This window comes from Gymnoscopelus braueri (assembly GCF_963280865.1).
Source record: "Gymnoscopelus braueri genome assembly, chromosome: 15".
NCBI lineage: Eukaryota > Metazoa > Chordata > Actinopteri > Myctophiformes > Myctophidae > Gymnoscopelus > Gymnoscopelus braueri.
Window position 1 is genome coordinate 9,747,675 of NC_137620.1, and position 21,475 is coordinate 9,769,149.

At 39.8% G+C, this 21,475-nt stretch overlaps 1 protein-coding gene across 2 annotated transcripts; it reads left to right on the forward strand.

The window, feature by feature from the left end:
* The first annotated feature begins 9,390 nt into the window (after positions 1-9,390).
* On the forward strand, positions 9,391-21,123 carry LOC308102499 (cerebellin-1-like). Of its 2 annotated transcripts, none has more exons than XM_080452250.1 (5): positions 9,391-9,546; positions 9,794-9,883; positions 11,729-11,884; positions 18,746-18,868; positions 19,684-21,123. In XM_080452250.1, the coding sequence occupies exons 1-5, from the start codon at positions 9,423-9,425 to the stop codon at positions 19,944-19,946; spliced, it is 756 nt and encodes a 251-aa protein (XP_080308376.1). In that variant the 5' UTR covers positions 9,391-9,422; the 3' UTR covers positions 19,947-21,123. The 2 variants fall into 2 exon arrangements, with proteins under 2 accessions (XP_080308376.1, XP_080308375.1); XM_080452249.1 differs by lacking the exons at positions 18,746-18,868; positions 19,684-21,123 and adding exons at positions 12,260-12,382; positions 12,905-14,799.
* The last annotated feature ends 352 nt before the right edge of the window (positions 21,124-21,475 follow it).

The following is a 21,475-nucleotide window of genomic DNA, read 5'->3' on the forward strand; positions in this document are numbered from 1 at the left end:
TGGTTGGCTGTTCTATACTGTCTGTACTGTCTGAATAAAATGGAAGCAACGAAACCTCACTAACTAGTGATGACTCCTTCATTCTACAACCATTCATTCTCATCTCTGGGACAACAAACTTATCTGCAATATGGCGTTGTTGACAACTATAAAAGCAATAGAAACCTTTAAGTCTGTGGTCAGATACCACATTATGGGTTGTCGGCAGTGGAAGAGATACCACATTATGGCGTCGAAGTCGGCAGTCGTGTTGGTTTGGTTTTTTGGAGGCGCAAGTCTCCAGGGATACTGAGCCAGGCGTCGAAAGAACGTGCGGCGGGACATCGGGACGACATGACGACGATTTTTCGAGAATCTACAAGGAGAGGACTTCATGACCAGGTCTAGGACGGCTGTACGACTCATCTGGCTGCCCAAACTTATCTTCTGCGATCGCTAAGGGAGCGCGCTGCGGTGCAGACGGCAGAGCGGAGAAATTGGTGTGTCGAATTTCTTCGTGGCGGGTATGTTGTGGGGAGAGGACAGCGGGTGCCGGCAGAGCGGAGGACTTGCGATGAAGGGGTTCTTCGTGAAGAGTGTGGTAACACATCTTCGGCGATCGCCAGTGGAGCGCTCTGTTGTAAACATGCAGCTATCTGTTGGAAAATCTGGGTACGGCGTTGGAGCACGGCTGGGTGAGACGATGACATTGAGGGAGACTGCAAGAGAGACATTATCGAACGGAACGCTGCGCATATGGGACCTGGGGTTACATTTTTGTGATATGGGTGATTTAAACTATGGGGCTATGGCTGCCATGGAGGAGTGATGTGAGGATTTTTTTTTCTCTTTCTGGTCTCTGGGGTTAAATGTGGATTTTTTTATTTTTCGTTGTGCTGAGAAGACCGGGCGAATCCCGTGACGAGGTACATGGAGCCGGGACATTCCCGTGGATGTGTTTGAGGGCGAATCCCTTATGTTTTATGTATAACATTTTTTCCCAGAGTTTAAAGGCTAACAGAGGGATCCTGCACGCTGTTTGGGGGTTGATAATTGTAAAATGTTGACACCTCTGGAAATGTTCCAAAATGTACTAACTTAGGAGCAAAAAGCAGGAGCAAAAAGAGCTTACTTTACTGGGTTTTGGGACCTTTCCTCGGGGTGTTTGAGTTTTCTGTCTATTTGATGTAATTCACCGTGTCGCTGTACTATGTAATATTGGTTTTTGTATGTGCATTGTTCTGTGTGATGTTGTTTGCTGTTTTAGTTTTCCTGAATGTTAATTTTTTTTTCCTGGTTGGTGTTCCGGTCGCTTTTCATGGGGGGCGGATTCTTTGTGGTTCTTTTGAAATATACGTGTTTGTGGAAGACGTTTGAAGTCTCCCATGGGGGGTCTGCTGTATATTTCCATATGGTTGCTTCACAGGTAGCCTACAGACAGGGGAGCGTATTCAAAGAGGTGGCTGTTGGCCCTGAGTGGGGGTTATCAGCATTGCCTTTTGTTCTACCTGAGAGACAGGAGGTCTGTCTCCATCCCCTTTTCCTGCCTCATACAGGTGCAAATTGAATCAGGGAACTCAGAGGGGGATCTATTGTTTGTCTGGGTGGGTCTAACTTTTGGAGGCTGACCCCCACCCCCTTATTCAAAATGTGACCACTGCTATAAAGAACCATACTGAAATGCATCTTAGTGTGTGTGTGGCACTCCAGGCCGTTGGGCTGTGGAGATGGTTGGCTGTTCTATACTGTCTGTACTGTCTGAATAAAATGGAAGCAACGAAACCTCACTAACTAGTGATGACTCCTTCATTCTACAACCATTCATTCTCATCTCTGGGACAACAAACTTATCTGCAATATGGCGTTGTTGACAACTATAAAAGCAATAGAAACCTTTAAGTCTGTGGTCAGATACCACATTATGGGTTGTCGGCAGTGGAAGAGATACCACACTTCTTACCATAATCCACCAGTTTATCATATCCTTGTCACTTCACGTTGAAAAACAAGCATTCTTCCTGGTTCCTTGTCCATTGTTACATTATGACATTAACTGGTTAACTATTTAAACCCTATATACTTCCTGTCACGGGGAGCCCGTGCCCTACACACAGCACACGCACACGCACAGAAAGGGTTTTAAACGTGTTTATTTATTGACACTGTGTGGAGATTGAATTATTTGTGGGTCCCCTCACCCTGTCTCTCCTCCGCAGTGCTGGCAATCCTGTTGATTGGAAGGGGCTAAGCACTGTAGAGGAGGAGGGGTGTTTGCTCATATGTTTGTATTATATTTTGTCTTATTTAATACTCTGTAAATGGATTGGCGCCAGGAAAACTTAATTTGTTGGTAAAGTCCTTTATGATTAATAGTAATTGTGTAAGATAACTCATGGTCCTTTGTTACCAGGTTTGAGTTAATTGGGTTACCATTTACTGATTATGGGATGGTTTGCCTCACCTGTTTAAAAAGCATGCATGCTCACGGGTGGGGTGAGTTCAGTTTTGTTTAAGACTAGCCAGGGACAACATCAGGGCAGAGCTGTCAGGGCCTTTGTGGAAGGTTTTAGCCTTTTACAGTAGTCAATTTCTGTTTAGGCCAGTCTTTATTTTTGAATTATTTTTGCCCCAGGCTTGCACTGTGAAATCCTGCACAGACTGTTTGTAAACATTTCTTATTTAAAAATGCATTAGTGGACTTGTCTACTTTTATGGGGCCTTCCATTGTTACGTTATAACTTATAACTGTTTAACCATTTAAATACTTTGTTTACCGGTGCCCCAGGGCTCTAGCCCATGTGGTTAACAAGTATCACAAAGGATAAAGTATAATAAAACAACAATAATATATATATATTTTTACCTTGCTGAGGGTGGGTTTGTACCAGCTGGGTGCGGAGCTGGAGGCACATGCCAAGTCTCTCATCTGAGGTAAGCAGACAGACAGACAGCATGTCAATAAAAGGTGACCCCAGATGTATTGTAGTCCTGACCAGTGCATGGAAGAAGAGCTAAATTATTTAAAAGGAATATTTCATTTTTTTTGTAAAAATTGGGTAATTTCATCGTCTACTCAGGCTTTTGTGAGCCACCCAGACAGTTTTTAAGTTGCTTGATTCAGTATTTAGATTTTTGATATTCATTTTATCAGACACGGCCCCTTCCTATACAAACCCATTATACCTTCAAACTCCATTTTCTACATGTTACGCAGAATTTCCCATTCACACGTTTTCTAGATGTATAAAGCTCGACAAGCTCAGATCGACAAGCTCACAACTCGCAGCGATGCTATGCGTTATGAGCTTGTAGATCTGCTATTTTCTAATAGGCCAAGCATACAGCATACTGTACACAACATGTACTGAAGTGTTTAATGTCTGTTTTGTAATAATAATCAAAATCTAGTAAGTAGTAACGTAAGTTTTCAATGATTACAATGGAGTAAAAGTACAATATTTGCCTCCGAGAGACTGGAGAAAAAGTATAGCTTGAGGAATCTAATATAACATGGTGCCACTTCTCCATTGAACTCACACGTGGCCGCCATGTTATATTTGGTTTTGAATGGTGTTCTCAGGCTTGGTTGAAAATAGAAACACTCCAATGTGTATGTTCTTTGCACCACTGGTCCTGACCTTTTTATATAAAGTTAGATCAACAGCATTATGAACATAGCACATTGGAATGAGGTGTGTGTTTGTTGTGTTTGAGTCATACCACCTAGCATGATGGTGTGAGTGTGTTCTAATTCACCTGCATGTCATTCAGAGATGTTGGTGCGGAGTAACACGGTCTGGTCGTCTCCAAGGCTTTCTCCTGCATGGGGGCACAAACACCACATGTTTCATTGATAGAATATACATGTAGATATTCACGTGTGTTTACTTCATACAAGAAACAAGAGGTGAAAAAGCATGCACATCCGGTCGCTAAAGTGCCTGAGGTGCAGGGCAGAAGTCAATATCTATGTCTGGTGGAAACCTCGAAAATGTCCAAAACTTTTCAGGATTCAAATTCAAAAATAGCAAAAGTAGCAGATCGACAAGCTTGTTTGATGCTTTTGTGTGACACTGTAGTATGATCCAAGTAGGGTGTTAATTTATGAAAAAACAGGTTTCTGCCCGACAACAACAATATCAAATAAAAAATAGAATCTGCATCTGCATACTGGATCATGCACCAAAAAGCTAACATTTATTATCTCGACAGAAAGGTGACGTTTTGAGACTTTATTTCAAGTCTTTATTTACGTCACACAGACAGACACAACAGAGAGAGAGAGAGAGACTGTACCTGCTTCTTTGTGAGGCTGACTCTCCCAGAAGGCCTGGTAGATGTGTCCGTGTCATCGGGCCCCCTGCGTTGGGGCTGAGGAGGGGTCCTCACACGCTGGCTCCTGCTTCCTCCTGCAGTCCGAGTGGGCAGCATCCTGGATGACCTGCAGATCATCAGACTACATCAACGGCTGTTTCTGGTGCTTATTTCTGGACACAATTACACATCAAGCTGGTCTACTGTGAGAGTGAGAGAGTGAGAGAGTGTGAGAGTGAGAGTGTGTGAGAGAGTGAGAGAGAGCGCCAACTGGAACCGAAACTAGTTCTTCGGAGAGATGCCATAGATTCATAAAAGATACAATTTTGGTTCCAGAACCAGTCATTTTAATGGTTCTATAAAGAACCCTTAACCACTTAAACCTTCGTCCGGTGTCTCACTGTCTCTCAGGGGTCTTTACTTTTTTCCCTCTACACCAAATGTCTTTGTCAAAAATAGCAGGCGTTCGCGTATTAAGACATGCTTAAAATTGGGATGCTAGGGTCTAAAGGTGCAATTTCTGTTTCCTAAAATAACTTTAGACAAAAAAATTGTTCTCCTGAACCATATGGGGAACATGAAGAACCATTCACTAAATACAATAGTTCTTCATGTAACCGTATAGCCTTTTAAAGTGCAGGGAATCAGTGAGGGAATCAATCAGCACAGTAAGGCAGTCGTATTTCAACAATAAACAATACAATTCAGAACAAAGTCCACTTTATTTTACTGTTACAATTGCTTAGCTCTTGCCAAATGCTGCTTGGCTTTTACCTACCTCTTTATGTTATCAGAGGAATATGGCCTGCAACAACATGGCTCAGACCTTTGTACGTCTCCTGCCTTCATTTACCGTATATGCTCTGTCATACGATGTTGTCACACACTGAAAATAGCCGATCTACAAGCTCACAACGTGTTGCGGATGCGTCGCGTCGTGAGCTTGTAGATCGCCTATTTTCCGGCTTTACTATATTGCTTGTTTGTCATCTTACAGTAAAGCAAGTTTATGTTAGGGTTGGCCTATGTCATGAGTAAGATTTTATCATTGTCTTGTCATATGACTCATTACAGCAGTGTTCTTCAACGTTTTTCAGGCCAGGCCCAGGCCTTTCAGATCTAGGACCCCCAAATTGCCACGGACGCGAATGTTCGCTTTAAAAAATATGTATTATTCAAAGATAATATGCACATATTTTCAAGATTTTTCAAAAATAACAGATCTACAAGCTCATAGCGCGGCACTCGGTGCCGCGCTATGAGCTTGTAGATCTGCTATTTTTGAATAGCCATAAGCTAAGTGGTTAAAATGATTGTGACGCTATGTTAACTAATTTAGCTGGGGACCCCCTGGTACCCCCCCAAGGACCACTGGTTGAGAACCCCTGCCTTAGGTGATACAGAGACAAAGCAGGGCAAAAAATTGCTAAATTGTTTTGCATATTAAACTAGGCCTCGGTCCCTCCAACTTGTGTAATTTTTTTGTGGATATTTTTTGATATTTAAATATTAATACAAAAGAAACATTACTATCAAACAATAACTTGGCGAGCCCCCCTGCAACGACTCTGAGGACCCCCTAGGGGTCGCGGACCCCCTGTTGAATACCCATGCATTACAGGATTATAAGACACCACAAATATAATTATTTATAAGACATTGCAAGCGGTGTTCAATCATGTGTTCGCTTGTACACTTTCTCTAAATAGTCAATAAGTGCAAATGGCTTGTGTTCAAAGAGCCTCTTGACTCTTGACTCTATCTGTATCACTTAACCACATCAAATCTGAGTTTTGATATGCTTTAGAATGCAAATCAGGACAATAGACAGACTGTATGTACATACATACATACATACATACATACATACATACATACATACATACATACATACATACATTCATATACATACACATACACATACACATACACATGCATACATGCATGCATGCATGCATGCATACATGCATACATACATACACATAAGCCCGATAATTAGCCTTTACAATAATTAAGGCAAAGTAAACTTAGCTTGATTTATAAGTGAAGATGTTTTTGTAAACCGTGACTATTGCCAAATATTCTATTCCTAGGCAATTTAAACATAACGGAATGAAAAGAGTTTACTTACAATGCTGCTTCAAATGTGCTCCTTTGTTGTTCTAATGTTTGCTCTTGAAGTGAGTTTATGCGATCACTTGTTTGGACTTTGATCAGTGAAGCACTTACTGGACATAAGGTTTTATGGTTCCCATTCTTCAACTCCTCTCTCAGGTCAAAGATTCCAGCACTATCTTGACTTGTGCTGTGGTATGGGGCTCTTGGTCAATAGTGTTACTATACAGCAAAGCTGCTTGAAATTCTGGATGACAACAGCATTACGGCAACATATAAGCCTACTACCAGACCCACATTATTAAAGAATAACTAAAATAAATAGATACATAGATACATTAATAAATAACAAAATAAAGAAATAAATAACATGCCAATGATGGCAGATTGTCAATGAAAGTCTGTATCCTCCATTCCAGCCCCACCATACAAAATAAAATCCCATTAGAGCCTGTGATTATCAATTTGTAACTCTCAGTGTGCACAACTGGAACCAAATGGGTAAATGTGTGCCTGAAATTTTATTTTCTGTTTATTAAAAAGCTGGAGTGACAGAGAGACCTCTGTTACTGAACAAACACTCTATAGCAGTGATTGCTATCAGAATATAGAGCTTTAACTTTTTAAGATTAACCCCAAAATCACCTTTAAATTACAGCAGCCTTTATCTGTTATTTCTTTTTTATATAAGAGAATAATAAGGTAGTGAAAGCAAGCAGCCAAAGTACATCAAGCAGCTGATCAGACAGTCAGTCTATCAATGAATACAAATGAAGGGCCCCAGCATGATACTGTAGTAGTTTATGGGACCAGACCCCTACGGTCTGCAAGTCTTATGAAACTACATGTGTTCAGGCCTAGCAAGAGGTTCCTCATGTAGGGATTTCATGTTGAAATCATGCAAATTAGCAAAATAGGTCAGTTTTGACATTACTTGCAGTATTTCACAATGGGAGGAAACTGATGACAACAAGATAAAAAAGAGAGTATGACTAAGTTATAGAAGCTGTCAATGTTATTAAGTTAAGTTGATTGAAATGTGTTCTCCAGTAGATCATAATCACCTCTTCACCTGGACGTGCGTGCATGCACAGGCACACAGGCACACAGGCACAGGCACACAGGCACAGGCACACACACACACACACACACACACACACACACACACACACACACACACACACACACACACACACACACACACACACACACACACACACACACACACACACACACACACACACACACACAACACACTGTGGCGGTAGGCACTGCACAGGGATCAGGCCGCCCCTGCGCACGCATGCACGTGCGCACAACGCGCGTGCATGTGTGCCCAGCCGAAGATGTGCGGTTTTTGGGTGGATTGTGTTTGTTTTTTTGTAACTTTATTTCGGTTTTAGGGTTAGGTGGAGCTTCCAACAGTGTATTGGGGTGAAATGCCTCGAATATATTTGCAGTTCCATGTAAGCTGGTGAATCTCTGGGAAAGTTGCTGAGAGGCGGAGAGGCGGAGCACGCAAAGTGCGTCTAATTCTAATAAAATAAAGGTCCATGTGACCTGTCGGCCCGGGCCCTCGGAGTCCTGGGCCCGTAGGTGGTCTACCTAGCCTACCCGGACGCTCCGCCACTACACACACACACACACACACACACACACACACACACACACACACACACACACACACACACACACACACACACACACACACACACTGTTGCCCACATGTAGCAGCCCCGCCTATCACTCAGCACTGTTCTCTGTGCTTCTCACGCCACTCGTCTCATGTTATAGCTTGTGGGTTTTAACTTCCTAAACATAGAAAGTATACACCAGAGCCTTGATATGAACGGTTCCTCTTTCCATCTCTTTACTTACAAAACCTTCCTTTAAACATTGAGCAGAACCACGGTCTGAGGGGGGGGGAATAAAGTAATGATATTCATGAATATTTCGTCCCTTCAGTGTGAGACCATTATGAAGCAAACAATAGCCGCAGCAGAAGTCAACTGACTTTGCAAACACTATTAGACCATGCAGCAGTTATTAGAAACAAGCTAAGTTGTGGCAAATATGATACATTTTAGCAGCATTCAGAGTTCACGTTACTGTTTCTGAGAATTATTTACACAGGGCGCTGTTCCTTTACGTATAGCCTACTAATGAACCCTAAACCTAACCTTAACCTGAACCTTAAAGTGGCCCTATGTAAAAAAAAAAGTATAAAATGCAATTTTGACCAGTCTGTATGGTAGAGTATGTTAATACAAAATATAACGTATACCATTTTTATTTGGTCTCCCTGCTCTTCTATTGAGACATTTACATCCTGTGTCTAGGCGAGACATGACCTTTGACACCATCCTGTTTTTGGTTAGACACAAAGTTTGACCTGAAGGTCAATTAAAAATGTCCCCTGAACAAGCAGGCAGGCACTATTAGGTCAATGGTAAAAATGTCTGCGGGTTGAAATCCGGGGTAGAACAGGAAAGTTACATAATGCAGCTTTAACCTCACAAAAAAGAATGTCTAAATCTCAACCCTAAAACTAACCATAAACCTATACGTTGTAATTGCAACATAGTCTAAAATTTAACGTTTTTGGGGTCCAGAAATGTTTATGTTTAACGTTTCTGCAGAAAGGTAGCAGTGACAACGTTAACTCTGGCCATTGGGTTGCAAGACACCACAACATCATTGCTGTCACTCTCTGCTGTGTCATCAGTTCACAAAAGCTATGCTGATGTTTTTGTCTTATAATGCTTGTTACAACAAAGCAATTTTAAATATGAGGATAGAACAAACCAACATAACCAAGAGGAAGAGAGATAAGAAAAGATGAACAAAACAACAACTTTTTTTTTTACCGTAAATTTGAGGGCAGAACATACCGAAATAAAAGAGGAAGCGAGGCGCAGAAATAAAAGAAACACCATACTTCTCGTTTGTTCAGTGTGTTGTGAAGAGGTGGATCGTGTCGACTACCAGGATGAAGTGAAGTCATAAAGGTAGAAATGGCTGTGGCTAGGCATTGTGAAAACATTGAGCTCCAAGAAGAAGACGATATTTATGAGAATGTTGAGACCAGGCCTAGGCCTACAGCCCAGGAGAAACCTCCGCAGGAAACACAGCAATCTGGTAAGAGATGTTACCAAAACTATATATTTTTTAAAGTATTGGTATTTTTTGGGGTCTATTACAATTTTTTTGTAAAAAAAAGAAAGAAAGAAAATACTTTTTAACTTTATGAATAAGGGATTCAAAGATCTTAACCGATCTCACTCCCTCCTTTTTGTTACTGTGTGTGTGTGTGTGTGTGTGTGTGTGCGTGTGCGTGTGTGTGTGTGTGTGTGTGTGTGCGTGTGTGTGTGTGTATGTGCTCCAGACATAAGACAGTGCAAGCGGGTTGGAGTCGGTGTTGGATTGCTTTTTGCTGTTCTAACTCTCCTCAACATTGCTGTCCCACTCTATCTCTGTAAGTGAAGTTTCATGACAATGTAAAAATTTTTATTGTCTCCGCAAGGCGAAAGGCGTGGCCGAGATTATGTTTTGCACACTGTCCGTCTGTCCGTCTGTCCGTCCGTCCGTCCATCCGTGTGTGTGTGTGTGTGTGTGTGTGGTTCCGTCTGTGAACAGCTAATCTCCGGCACCGTTGGCTTGATCTCAGCGAAACTGTGCACACACTCCTTGGATGCCAGGGCAGAACCTCTGCCCCAAATGTTTCACATGGGCCTGTTATAGCGCCACCAGGAGGCTGATTTGTGCAAAACAGACAGTACTCCTAAAGATTTTGTCCAAACATCACACAAATCCATACACAGTATCTCTATAGTTATTAAACCAAATTGCTCTTTCAGATTTTTCATATTCCATCCTGATTGGCTAAGATTGGCTTCCAAAATTTGCAGGAGTGCTCCGTTTTGAACGAAATGCCTCAAATCATGAACGCAGTGTGCGATTTCCGTGAAACTTTGCACACATATTCCCATTAGGCCGAGGAAGAAATGCCACTTGAAATGATCAAATCAGCCTCATGGTGGCGCTATAACAGGCCGATTTGCGTTTTTACATACAACTGCACTGATCTGTGTAAAACGTTGTATGCACACTCCCTAGTCCCTAGAGGCCAAGGAAAAGCCTTTACCCCACATTTTTCACATCTGCCATTTATAGCGCCACCAGGAGGCCAACTTATGTAAAAAAAAAAATATATATATTACTCCTTCAAATTGTATCCAAATTTCAAATCGGTACACATGATCTCTATAGTCATGTGATCCTCTTTAGTCATGTGATCTGTTTCATTTGTCATATTCCATCCTGATTTGCTAAGATTGACATACAAGTTTGCGGTGAAACTTTGCACGCACATTGGCACTACGTTGAGGAACAAATGCCACCCTTTTTACATTGCCCTATTATAGTGCTACCCGATTTTTGCCAAATATTTTCTTTTTATATTTCTCCTACAGATTTGGTCCAAACATCTCGCAAATCGGTACACATTATCTCTACAGTCAAGTGATCAAGACGGATCCGTCCTATTTTATATATTCCATCCTGATTGGCGAATTCCGAACATTGCTGGTCCACAATAACCTACCTGACTTGGCGGTGCTCCGATGAGCACTTTTTCTAGTTAAAAATGTATCTGTGATGATCCAACATATCCAACAATGTTACAACAAACTAGTATATGATACTCAATCAAATATATTGTTGCTATCATTATTATAAGTAGTAGTAGTAGTAGTAGTAGTAGTAGTAGTAGTAGTAGTAGTAGTAGTAGTAGTAGTAGTAGTAGTAGTAGTAGTAGTAGTAGTAGTAGCAGCAGCAGCAGCAGCAGCTGTAGTATCAACAATAGTAGCCGTAGTTACTACCAACAGATCATGTCTGTGTACTTCTCAGTTTCATGTACAACTGACTGTCAACATGTGTATCCAGTTGACCTCCTCTCATGAAGGACTCACAAAGCCAGTGAGAGACAATGAAAACATACTGTAGTCTGTAATGCAGCACCGTCTTGACTGGCCATATTATAACTAACCCTATTCCTAACCCTAACCCTAACCTCACACTAACCTAATGGTCGGAATAATGGGATGTCGGAATTATGAGTGGTCCCATTAACCACTGAGCCAGAGTGGCACACAGTGTTTTGTAAACACATTTTCAAGAGAGATATTATTTTCTTATTATTCCCGAAATATATTAGATGCTAGCAATGAACACACTTTAATGATAGCAATCAACTTGCAGTGGTAGATGTGCAGTATTAAATAGTTGATCTCCCATTTAATAAAATATTGTTTCCATGCAGATCAGTCCAACACGGTGGAAAGAGACCAACTACTGGCTAGCTTCAACCACCTACAGGCCAACCTGACCGAAGAGCGAGACCAACTACTGGCCAACTTGACCGAAGAGCGAGACCAATTACTGACCAGTTTTGACCAGTTGAAGAGGACTCTTCTTGGTGAGCAAGACACCACAGTTTTTCTTCATTGTTATATCCTGCATGTTCATCATCTGTAATTAATCTGAACAAATGAAAACAACATTGATAACAACACTAGAAGAAAGCAGTTAGCTGGAGAAACTGTGGTTCTCAGAAAGCGATGGGGATTATGGTGGGTTGGGGTGGGAGGGTGGTTTGGGGGAGTTAGTGGGTATAAAATAATTACAATCTACAAACTCACAGCACATTGCACGCTGACATGTTGTGATCTTGTAAATTGGCTATTTTCGATATTTGTCGTACAACAATGTATATGTATAGGGCTTAAGTTGTTAATAGTATAAATTATGCTTTTATAATATTATAAACAATGTGATGCTTCTGTGTTGACAGACAAACCAAAGGTTGCCTTCTCTGCTGGTTTGGGTGGAACAGTTGGAAAAGTTAGTTCTGATACCACTCTCGTCTACAAGAGAGTGTTCACTAACATCGGCAACGCATACAGTCAATCTACAGGTACGGTAGCTGGTGATTAAGTCATGTCCATGAACTTTACACAATGAATTAACTAACCAACTAATTATACAACGTACATATCTTCACTGTCGGGTGGAAACCTTTTAAGTCCAAAACTGTTACTTTTCAGGAATTGTGTTCCAAAATCTGCCGTTCCTATTTTAGCCATGTCATTACAGGTCAAAATGTTAAAGAATGTATAGATATATATTTTTCTTTTCTTGCCATAATTGATCAGATCAGATGAGAGCACATTGACATCATTGGTTTTAATTAACTGTGTTTTAAAAGAGTCACCATGATCAAAGAATTGCATTTGAGTTGAACCTACCATCTTCTTTTACACTATATGGCGGGAGGATGGCTTATTCACACAGTTATATTCAGTGTGTGTGTGTGTGTGTGTGTGTGTGTGTGTGTGTGTGTGTGTGTGTGTGTGTGTGTGTGTGTGTGTGTGTGTGTGTGTGTGTGCGTGTGCGTGTGTGTGTGTGTGTGTGCATACGGTTGCTTATCTTACCTTAGGTATCTTCACCGCACCACTGAAAGGAGTCTATCGCTTCACATTTACTGCAGCTGTCCATGGAACATCATCAGAGCATGTGCGTATCCAGATGTACAAGAATGAGCAGATGCTCATTAATAACTTTGGATACAATGATCATGGAAAAACCGAGTCCATATCTAATGGACTCATCATAGAGCTGGAGCAGGGGGACACCGTTTACATGCGTGTACCTAGCGGGCACAAGCTCTATGATAATGATAACAACAACAACATATTCAGTGGTGTTCTGATCTATCCTATGTAACACTGGTACTGTTACCAGAGCTCTGCCCTCTGTTTACGATTTTAAAAGACTGTTAAAGACTGTAGTGATCATAGGTCATTATTATGGGAAATATTCATAATTGTATGAAAATAATGGGAAATTTATATTTTGTCTAAAATATTATTTTTCATACAAAATAAGGAATTATGCAAATTTAAATTATTTCCCCATCATTTTCACAACATTATTAATATTTCCCATAATAATTATGATCACTACAAGACCCACCTGTTCAGGCAGGCGTTTACTTAATTTTATGTGCCTGCATCTTTTTTTGTCCTTTCCTGTCATTATTGTGATGTCCTTTAATGATTGGATGTTTGACTGCTTACTTTATTCATTTGTTTTATATTGCTATGTTTTTATATTTTAAACTTGTAAAGCACTTTGTGACTGTCATTGTCTGTGAAAGGTGCTCTATAAACACGTTTTGCAGCCCAGTGGTCTATTCTATGTCAGAATGTTGTCAGAATTACACATACACAAGAACACACAGATAGCTTGCTCACCCTCTCCCATCCATCCACACCCCCAGCCCTCAACTGTTTCACAACAAAAATTGAGAATAATAACAGTGACCTGGATAAAAAAAATAAATGAATACAAATACAATTATCGTATGTCTCCTATACAAACAATTTAGAAGCATTAAACATGTTGTTTCAAGATGTGAATATTTGGTCCCGAAAGTGGCAAAAGGAGGTAAAAGAGAAAAAAGAAAAGGCAGAGGCAGATTATTCCAGATGGAGCTTTATAATGGAATGACCTGAGTCCAACTTCTTTACACATTTAGGAACAACACAATAAGGATACTGGTACCATTGCTTTCAAGAGCCCAGTGCTGTTCTGGTCTATTCTACGTCAGTGGTTCTCAATGTAGGGTCCGGGGATCCCCAGGGGTCCTCAAGGATTTTCCAGGGGGTCCCTGTTAAAAATGTGTTGATATAGCATCAAAATCAGTTTAACCACTTTAACCCTATATACATTGGATATTGGAAAATAGCCAATGCAAAAGCTTGTAGAGCTGCTATATACTGTACCTATCTGAAACGTTTAAAAAAATCTTGAAAAATCTTGAAACATTTGGAATGCCTTGGGAGAAAATAATGTACACAAATGTTTTCTTATGGGGTTCCTCCCTGGCACAGGATAGGGATCCGTGGCCAAATACAGATCAATTTGAGGCTCCTTGACATGAAAATGTTTGTTACATAGCCTACTCTATGTTGAAGAGCTTTCATCTTGTCAATAAACACATTCAATAGCACTGTTATTATCTGTCTATTCAATGTTTTAATGACATGTCTTTGGCAGATTATTTCTCTGTTGTGACAATGGTTCTTGGCAAAAACTTTTATGTAGTTTGTGGGTAGCCAGGCAGCTTATTCTTAAAGATTCGCAGTTTTTCATACATTAAAAACAAATTCTAACATTTTTCAAAAGAACTTAATAAATAAAATTGAAAAAACTCCAAAATTCCATAAATTGCTCCACAACGCATTGTGATCTGCTAGGCTCTCTAGTTTGGTTCCCATTAAAATTAGTAGTACTTTTTACCTATTTAAACTTGAAAGCGGGTTAAAAATTACCCAAACACCCTGGTAGTATGTGTGTTTTAATCATAAAAATAAACTGTAAAATACATATTCTGACAATGTAATGTCTTCTTTGTTTTTGTTTACTTTTGTATTCTTGAACAATTAAATATAAAATGCTATTTGCCATTGTATAGCCTACACACATTTTGTGTTTGACAGCTAATACTTATATTATTTTACATTATTTCATATCTTTAATTTTTAACTAGAGTTTGTCTTGGAAGTTGGCTAGAAACGTACCAATCTATGGTCATTAGAGGGCACTCTTGCCAATCTATAGTCGATCTACAGTACCTCACTGTGTAGAATATTTATAGTGCCATATAACTGCCTATAGTGGTGTTTTTTGTTTCTATTGCTATTGATATTAACTTGGCGGGTGACTGAGAGTATGTGGAGCCTTCTTATTAATTGAAAATATGCACTAAATTCTGTGCTTTGGTTTTCTGTTTCTGTTGTCCTGTGTTGCTGGGCCTTCAACTGCAGTTAAGAAAATGCGTTGAATGAATCCAGTCTTGTTAAAGCCATTCTGACCGATGGACTGGGACAAACGTTAAGCATTTTCAACCTGGCATCCTTATCTATTGCATGACATTATAAGTGTTTAATATACTGCAGTCCAACAACCTTCCTCTGTTTCAATTCCTTGTCAAATAAATCAAATTAAATCAAAACCATGTAGCCTATAGCAGAAGCACAGAGGAATTTATAATTTAGGAATCTTTAATTTCATGCTGTGTAGTTTGCTTACCCAAGAAGCACTAAAATGCTGTCTTGTGAACATCAACGGATTAAAGTTTAGAAAGCCATAATAACAATAAAATAAATAAAGTACATTTGGACATAACCTTTAAATTCATACATGGGCAAGACAGCAAATTGACATAGATTCCTGTTTGATGATATAACAGATATCCTGCATTAAATATATTCCCTGACTACAACAGGCCTTCCCCAGATATAACTTCAAATAACCCTATGTTTGCTGTTTTGGGGGTTGAATCAAAGACAAATAGTGCTATGACTAAATGAGGGTCAAGGTGGGAGCTTTGAGTTCAGTCACAGAAGACCATGAAACTTAAAGCTACAATACATTTATATATTAAGTTCTTGAATTTGACCGTAGTCTTAAAACTCACCTCTTCGGACTCTACCTCACCCCCTAGCATTCCTCCTTCCTTGCAACTTCTTGTTGCCCATTTCTTGATAAGAGAATAAAGAAAAGAAGAAAGAAAAAATTATTGAAACTTAGAAAGTTCAAGTGGAAAGTACCTCAGTTGTACTTCCCTTTCATGGAAACAGAAAAACAGTTATTTGTGCAATAGGTCCATTCCAGGTAAACTGTGTTTTCCTATGAAATTAGACATCTCTGTAACCTTATTTACCAGTAACATGTTAGACTACTATGTCCAGTACAAATAACTTGTATAAGCCTACTGGATATCTATTATCATGCAGCACTGGGATGACATTATTTTATCATATTACATCACTTGGTTCCTTATTATTTGAATATATGATTTTAATAAGTACTTAAATATAGCGTTTGACACCCATGAACCACAGAGAGGAATTGAAAAGCAACTAGGCTGTAACTATCTGAACTAAACAAATAACACATTCTAATCACACAGTGCATTTGAACACATTACAACCACAGAACCTCTGATCCAAACACTTCCTTCTCACAGTCACAAATTCATGTCAGATTACTTTTTTGTCTAACTGGGGTAAGGCAAGGCAACCTTAGGCACGAGTGCCACCATTGGGTGAAGGGTAATCACCAGCACACTGGTATAAGTGTGCCAGTGTTGTTTGCAGAACATCCAGTGTTAAGCCACTTTGAGAATCAACAGGAGGGGTCTTTCAAAGATCAAGCAGATAAGGCAGCAGAGTCAATCCAACATGAAGTGTCTGGGTATGCAAACTCTGACTGATGAATATCGGTGGGAGTCTGTGTTAAGAGGGCCGTCTTAGCGGCTGGAATTTGTACAGAGGCCTTGTAGTAGGTTGCAACCAGAAGGTGCATTTATTCACCATAAAAGATACAAAATAAAGAACACCCCATGTAGCTCTCCACCCTCAACACAGACCCCAGTCACCTAGCAAGTAGCCTGGGATCAATACCATTTTTGTGTTTCTGATCTGGTCTGGACGGAAATAACTTCATCATCAGGCGGCCGGAACCAGCAACCGGAACCTCCAAAATGATTCCCCAAGTTTAAAATTGGTTTAAATTGGTATAATCGTTTTGTTTCTTTTGGTATAATAATCGTTTGGTATGTCCATCTTTTATCTAACTCGTAGCGTGACTAGTGAGACTAAACTTATTGATTCACATTATATATATGCAAATTATATTTATGTACATATATTATACTTCTCACACATATTGCACTAGTCTCTATTGCAAATATTACACACATTGCACCTGCCCATCATGATAACAGCTGCTGCAGCTTTGTCTCCCCAGGTGGAACTCGTTGGCTGAGTGGCCAGCTCAGCCAAAGTCAATGTATTCAACAATACAATCATGACTGTGCAAAATACGCTGTGCAAGTTACTAATGTGCCAACATGCTGTGCAATTAAATCAATCAGGGTTACAAATACATGTGCAACATAAGTAACAGAAGACCTCTCTGTTACAGTCTGCTCTGAGTCTGATGATCATTGCAAGATCCTGTGAAAGAAAAAAATTAAACAAAACTAAAACAAAAAAGGCTGTTACGTATATGAACAATCAAAATTGGTCGGATATATTATATTTTGATGTGGTGTCATGATTAAACTTAATGTTGAAATGGCAAAAGAAAAACATGTTTTTTCTATGAGCAAAATAAATGTAAAATAAATCTTGTATTGAGAAAAGAGCACATGCTCCAAAATATGTTGATAAAGAGACACCATAGATTTGGACTCATATTTTTGTCCAAATCAATATAGTCTCCATGCAGTTCACATGATTTTTAAAAGTAGGCTAACTACTACAGCTGAATTACACTATGGGTTGGCCATTTAAACTGCAATTACCTTATGATGACACATCTACAAATGTAGGCAAATGCCTGTGTAGTTTGTATCTATGATTGACAGTTTGGGAGTGGCCAGAGGCAAAGTGCTGAACACCAAGTGCATTTCTAATGATATCAATATTATTGATATCCACTGGTTAATTAGGACATATAAGTTATTACAGCATCTAAGTTAAGTATACTTTATTGTATCCCTGTGAGGACATGTACCCTCTTCATTTGGCCCATCCTAACTACTGGGAGCAGTGGACTGCCACTGAGCAGAACCCAGGGACCAGCTCCATCTGTGGCCAGTGCCTTGCTCAAGGGCACTGACAGGAGTTTGACACCCTAATATGCATGTGTTTTGTAAACACATTTTCAAAAGAGATATTGTTTTCTTATTATGACTGATACATAGATGCTAGCATGGAATACACTTTAATGATAGCAATCGACTTGCAGCAGTAGGTGTACAGTATTGAATAGCGGATCTCCCCTTTTTATGTTGTTCCCGTACAGATCAGTCCAACATGGTGGAAAGAGACCAACTACTGGCTAGCTTCAAACACCTATACAGGCCAACCTGACTGAAGAGCGAGACCAATTACTGACCAGTTTTGACCAGTTGAAGAGCACTCTTCTTGGTGAGTGAGAAGTCACAGTTTTCTTTGTTATCATTATCATCCATAATTAATCTGAGCAAGTGAAAACAACATTGGTAACACTAACACTAGAAAAAAGCAATAGCTGGAGAAACTCGCTGAAAGAGAGGGTGGTTATGGTGGGTTGGGGGTTGATCTACCAACTCACAACACATCACACATCGACATGTTATAATGTATATTTATTAAGTTGTTAATAGTATAAATTATGCTTTAATAATATTATAAACAATGTGATAATGCTCCTGTGTTGACAGACAAACCAAAGGTTGCCTTCTCTGCGGGTTTGGGTGGAACAGTTGGACCAGTTAGTTCTGATACCACTCTGGTCTACAAGAGAGTGTTTACTAACATCGGCAACGCATACAGTCTATCTACAGGTACGGTAGCTGGTGATTAAGTCATGTCCGTGAACTTTACACAATGAATTAACTCACCAACTAATTGCACAACTTACATATCGTCACTGGTGGAAACCTTGTGTGTCCAAAACTGTTACTTTTCAGGAAAATAGCCAGTGTTCCAGTGGAAACTAGTCGCAAGCTCTTGTTGATACTTTACATTGGTTAAATATTTATAAAACAGACTTTCAACCTGACGTTCCAATTTTGGCCACTTCATTATAGGCCAAAATGTTAAAACATTTATAGATATATATTTTTTATTTTCTTGCCTTTATTGATAGTAGGCTAACAGTGGAGAGAGACAGGAAACGGGGAGAGAGAATAGGGGAGTGACATGCAGCAAATGGTCCAGCCGGGCGGGAATCAAACCGGGGACTCGCTGTCAGGCATAGAGCCCATGTGGTATGTGTATTTGTAAGTATTAAATAGGGCATTCATTTATGAAAAAAATATACAAGATTTGGCCCGACAGCGGCAACTGTGTGTTTGAAATCAATAGCCATGATGAGATGAGAGAGTTTTATCTAACTGTGTTTTAAAAGTGTCACCATGATCAAAATGTACATTTTAGTTGAACCTTTCATCTTCATTTACACTATAATGGTTGGAGGCTTATTCACACAGTTGTATTCAGTGTGTGTGTGTGTGTGTGTGTGTGTGTGTGTGTGTGTGTGTGTGTGTGTGTGTGTGTGTGTGTGTGTGTGTGTGTGTGTGTGTGTGTGTGTGTGTGTGTGTGTGTGCGCGCGTGCGTGCGTGTGCTTTCACAGGTAACTTCACCGCACCACTGAAAGGAGTCTATCGCTTTACATTTACTGCAGCTGTCCATGGAACATCATCAGAGCATGTGCGTATCCGGATGTACAAGAATGAGCAGATGCTCATTAATAACTTTGGATACAATGATCATGGAAAAACCGAGTCCATATCTAATGGACTAATCATAGAGCTGGAGCAGGGGGACACCGTTTACATGCGTGTACCTAGCGGGTACAAGCTCTTTGATAATGATAACAACAACAACATATTCAGTGGTGTTCTGATCTATCCTATGTAACACTCGTACTGCTACCATAAGAGCTGTGCCCTCTGTTGATTTTAAACAACTGTTAAAGACCCACCTGTGCAGACAGACGTTTTACTTAATTTGATGTGCCTGCAGCTTTCTTGTATCCTTTCCTGTCCTTTAATGATTGGATGTTTGACAGGTTATTTTATTCACATGTTTTATATTGCTTTGTTTTTATGTTTTAAACTAGTGAAGCACTTTGTGATTGTCATTGTCAGTGAAAGGTGCTCAGTGGTCAATACATAAATAAAACACATGATTATATACAGTAGATACACAAGAACACACAGATAGCTTGCTCACCCTCTCCCATCCATCCACACACCCAGCCCTCAACTGTTTCACAACAAAAATGGAGAATAATACAATTAATGACCTGGATAAAAAATAAATAGTGTATGTCTCCCATACAAACAATTTAGAAGCATTAAACAGGTTGTTTCAAGATGTGAATATATGGAAGTCCTGAAAGTGGTGAATGGAAGTAAAAGACCTAAGAGAAAAGAGGCAGATTATTTCAGTCAGATTGAGCTTTGTAATGGAATGACCTGCGTCCAACTTCTTTACACATTTAGGAACAACAAAATAGGGATACTGTATAATGTCTGAGTGGGTATGATGATGTAACACGGGTACCCAGTGCTGTTTGGTCTATTCTGATTTCCAGGGGGTCCCTGTTAAAACGTGTTGATATAAAATCAGTTTAACCACTTTAATCCTGTATACATTGGCTATTCTAAAATAGCCGATGCAAAAGCTTGTTGAGCAGCTATTTCAGAAACATATTTGAAAAATCTTGAAACCTTTTGAAACATTTGGAATGACTTGTGGGGGAAAATAATGTACACACATGTTTTCTTATGGGGGTCCCTGGCACAAATCAAATAGGGATCCATGGCCAAATACAGATCAATTTGGGGGTCTTCGACATGAACATGTTTGTATCACTGGTAATGGTAGCCTGCCACATGATCATCAAAATAAATTAATGTTGGTCTTAACAATTTTATGGGTCTCCCATTGCATTATTATAAGTGCAGATTTTGTCATCAAATAGGGATCCGTGGCCAAATACAGATCAATTTGGGGGTCTTTGACATGAACATGTTTGTATCACTGGTAATGGTAGCCTGCCACATAATTATTAAAATAAATTAATGTTGGTCTTAACAATTTTATGGGTCTCACATTGCATTATTATAAGTGTAGTTTTTGTCATGACTGTTATAGATGGTATAGATGTTATAGCTGGTACCCATGGCCCAAAATTTGGGCCATGGGTACCATCTGGGGGGAATAATTCTCATAGTAATTTTTGGGAAGGTACAGTATACCCCGAGTGCTTGAAAATATGTGATAGCATTGCAGCGGTGGTAGCTTTCTGTTTGTTATCACTCCATTCATAACCCCATGCCAAAACACACTTTTCAAAATTATAGATAGAACCGAATGAGGCATTCCACTTCAAACTGATGGTTTTATCTAATTATTGACTCTCTCTCTTTGGAAAATGGTGG

Bases quoted from the DNA above. Each gene is read 5' to 3' on its own strand.
- LOC308102499 (XM_080452249.1), top strand. From the start codon at position 9,423: ATGGCTGTGGCTAGGCATTGTGAAAACATTGAGCTCCAAGAAGAAGAC. The intron at 9,547-9,793 runs GTAAGAGATGTT...TATGTGCTCCAG, and splicing joins GCAGGAAACACAGCAATCTG to ACATAAGACAGTGCAAGCGG. The intron at 12,383-12,904 runs GTACGGTAGCTG...ATCTTACCTTAG, and splicing joins CGCATACAGTCAATCTACAG to GTATCTTCACCGCACCACTG.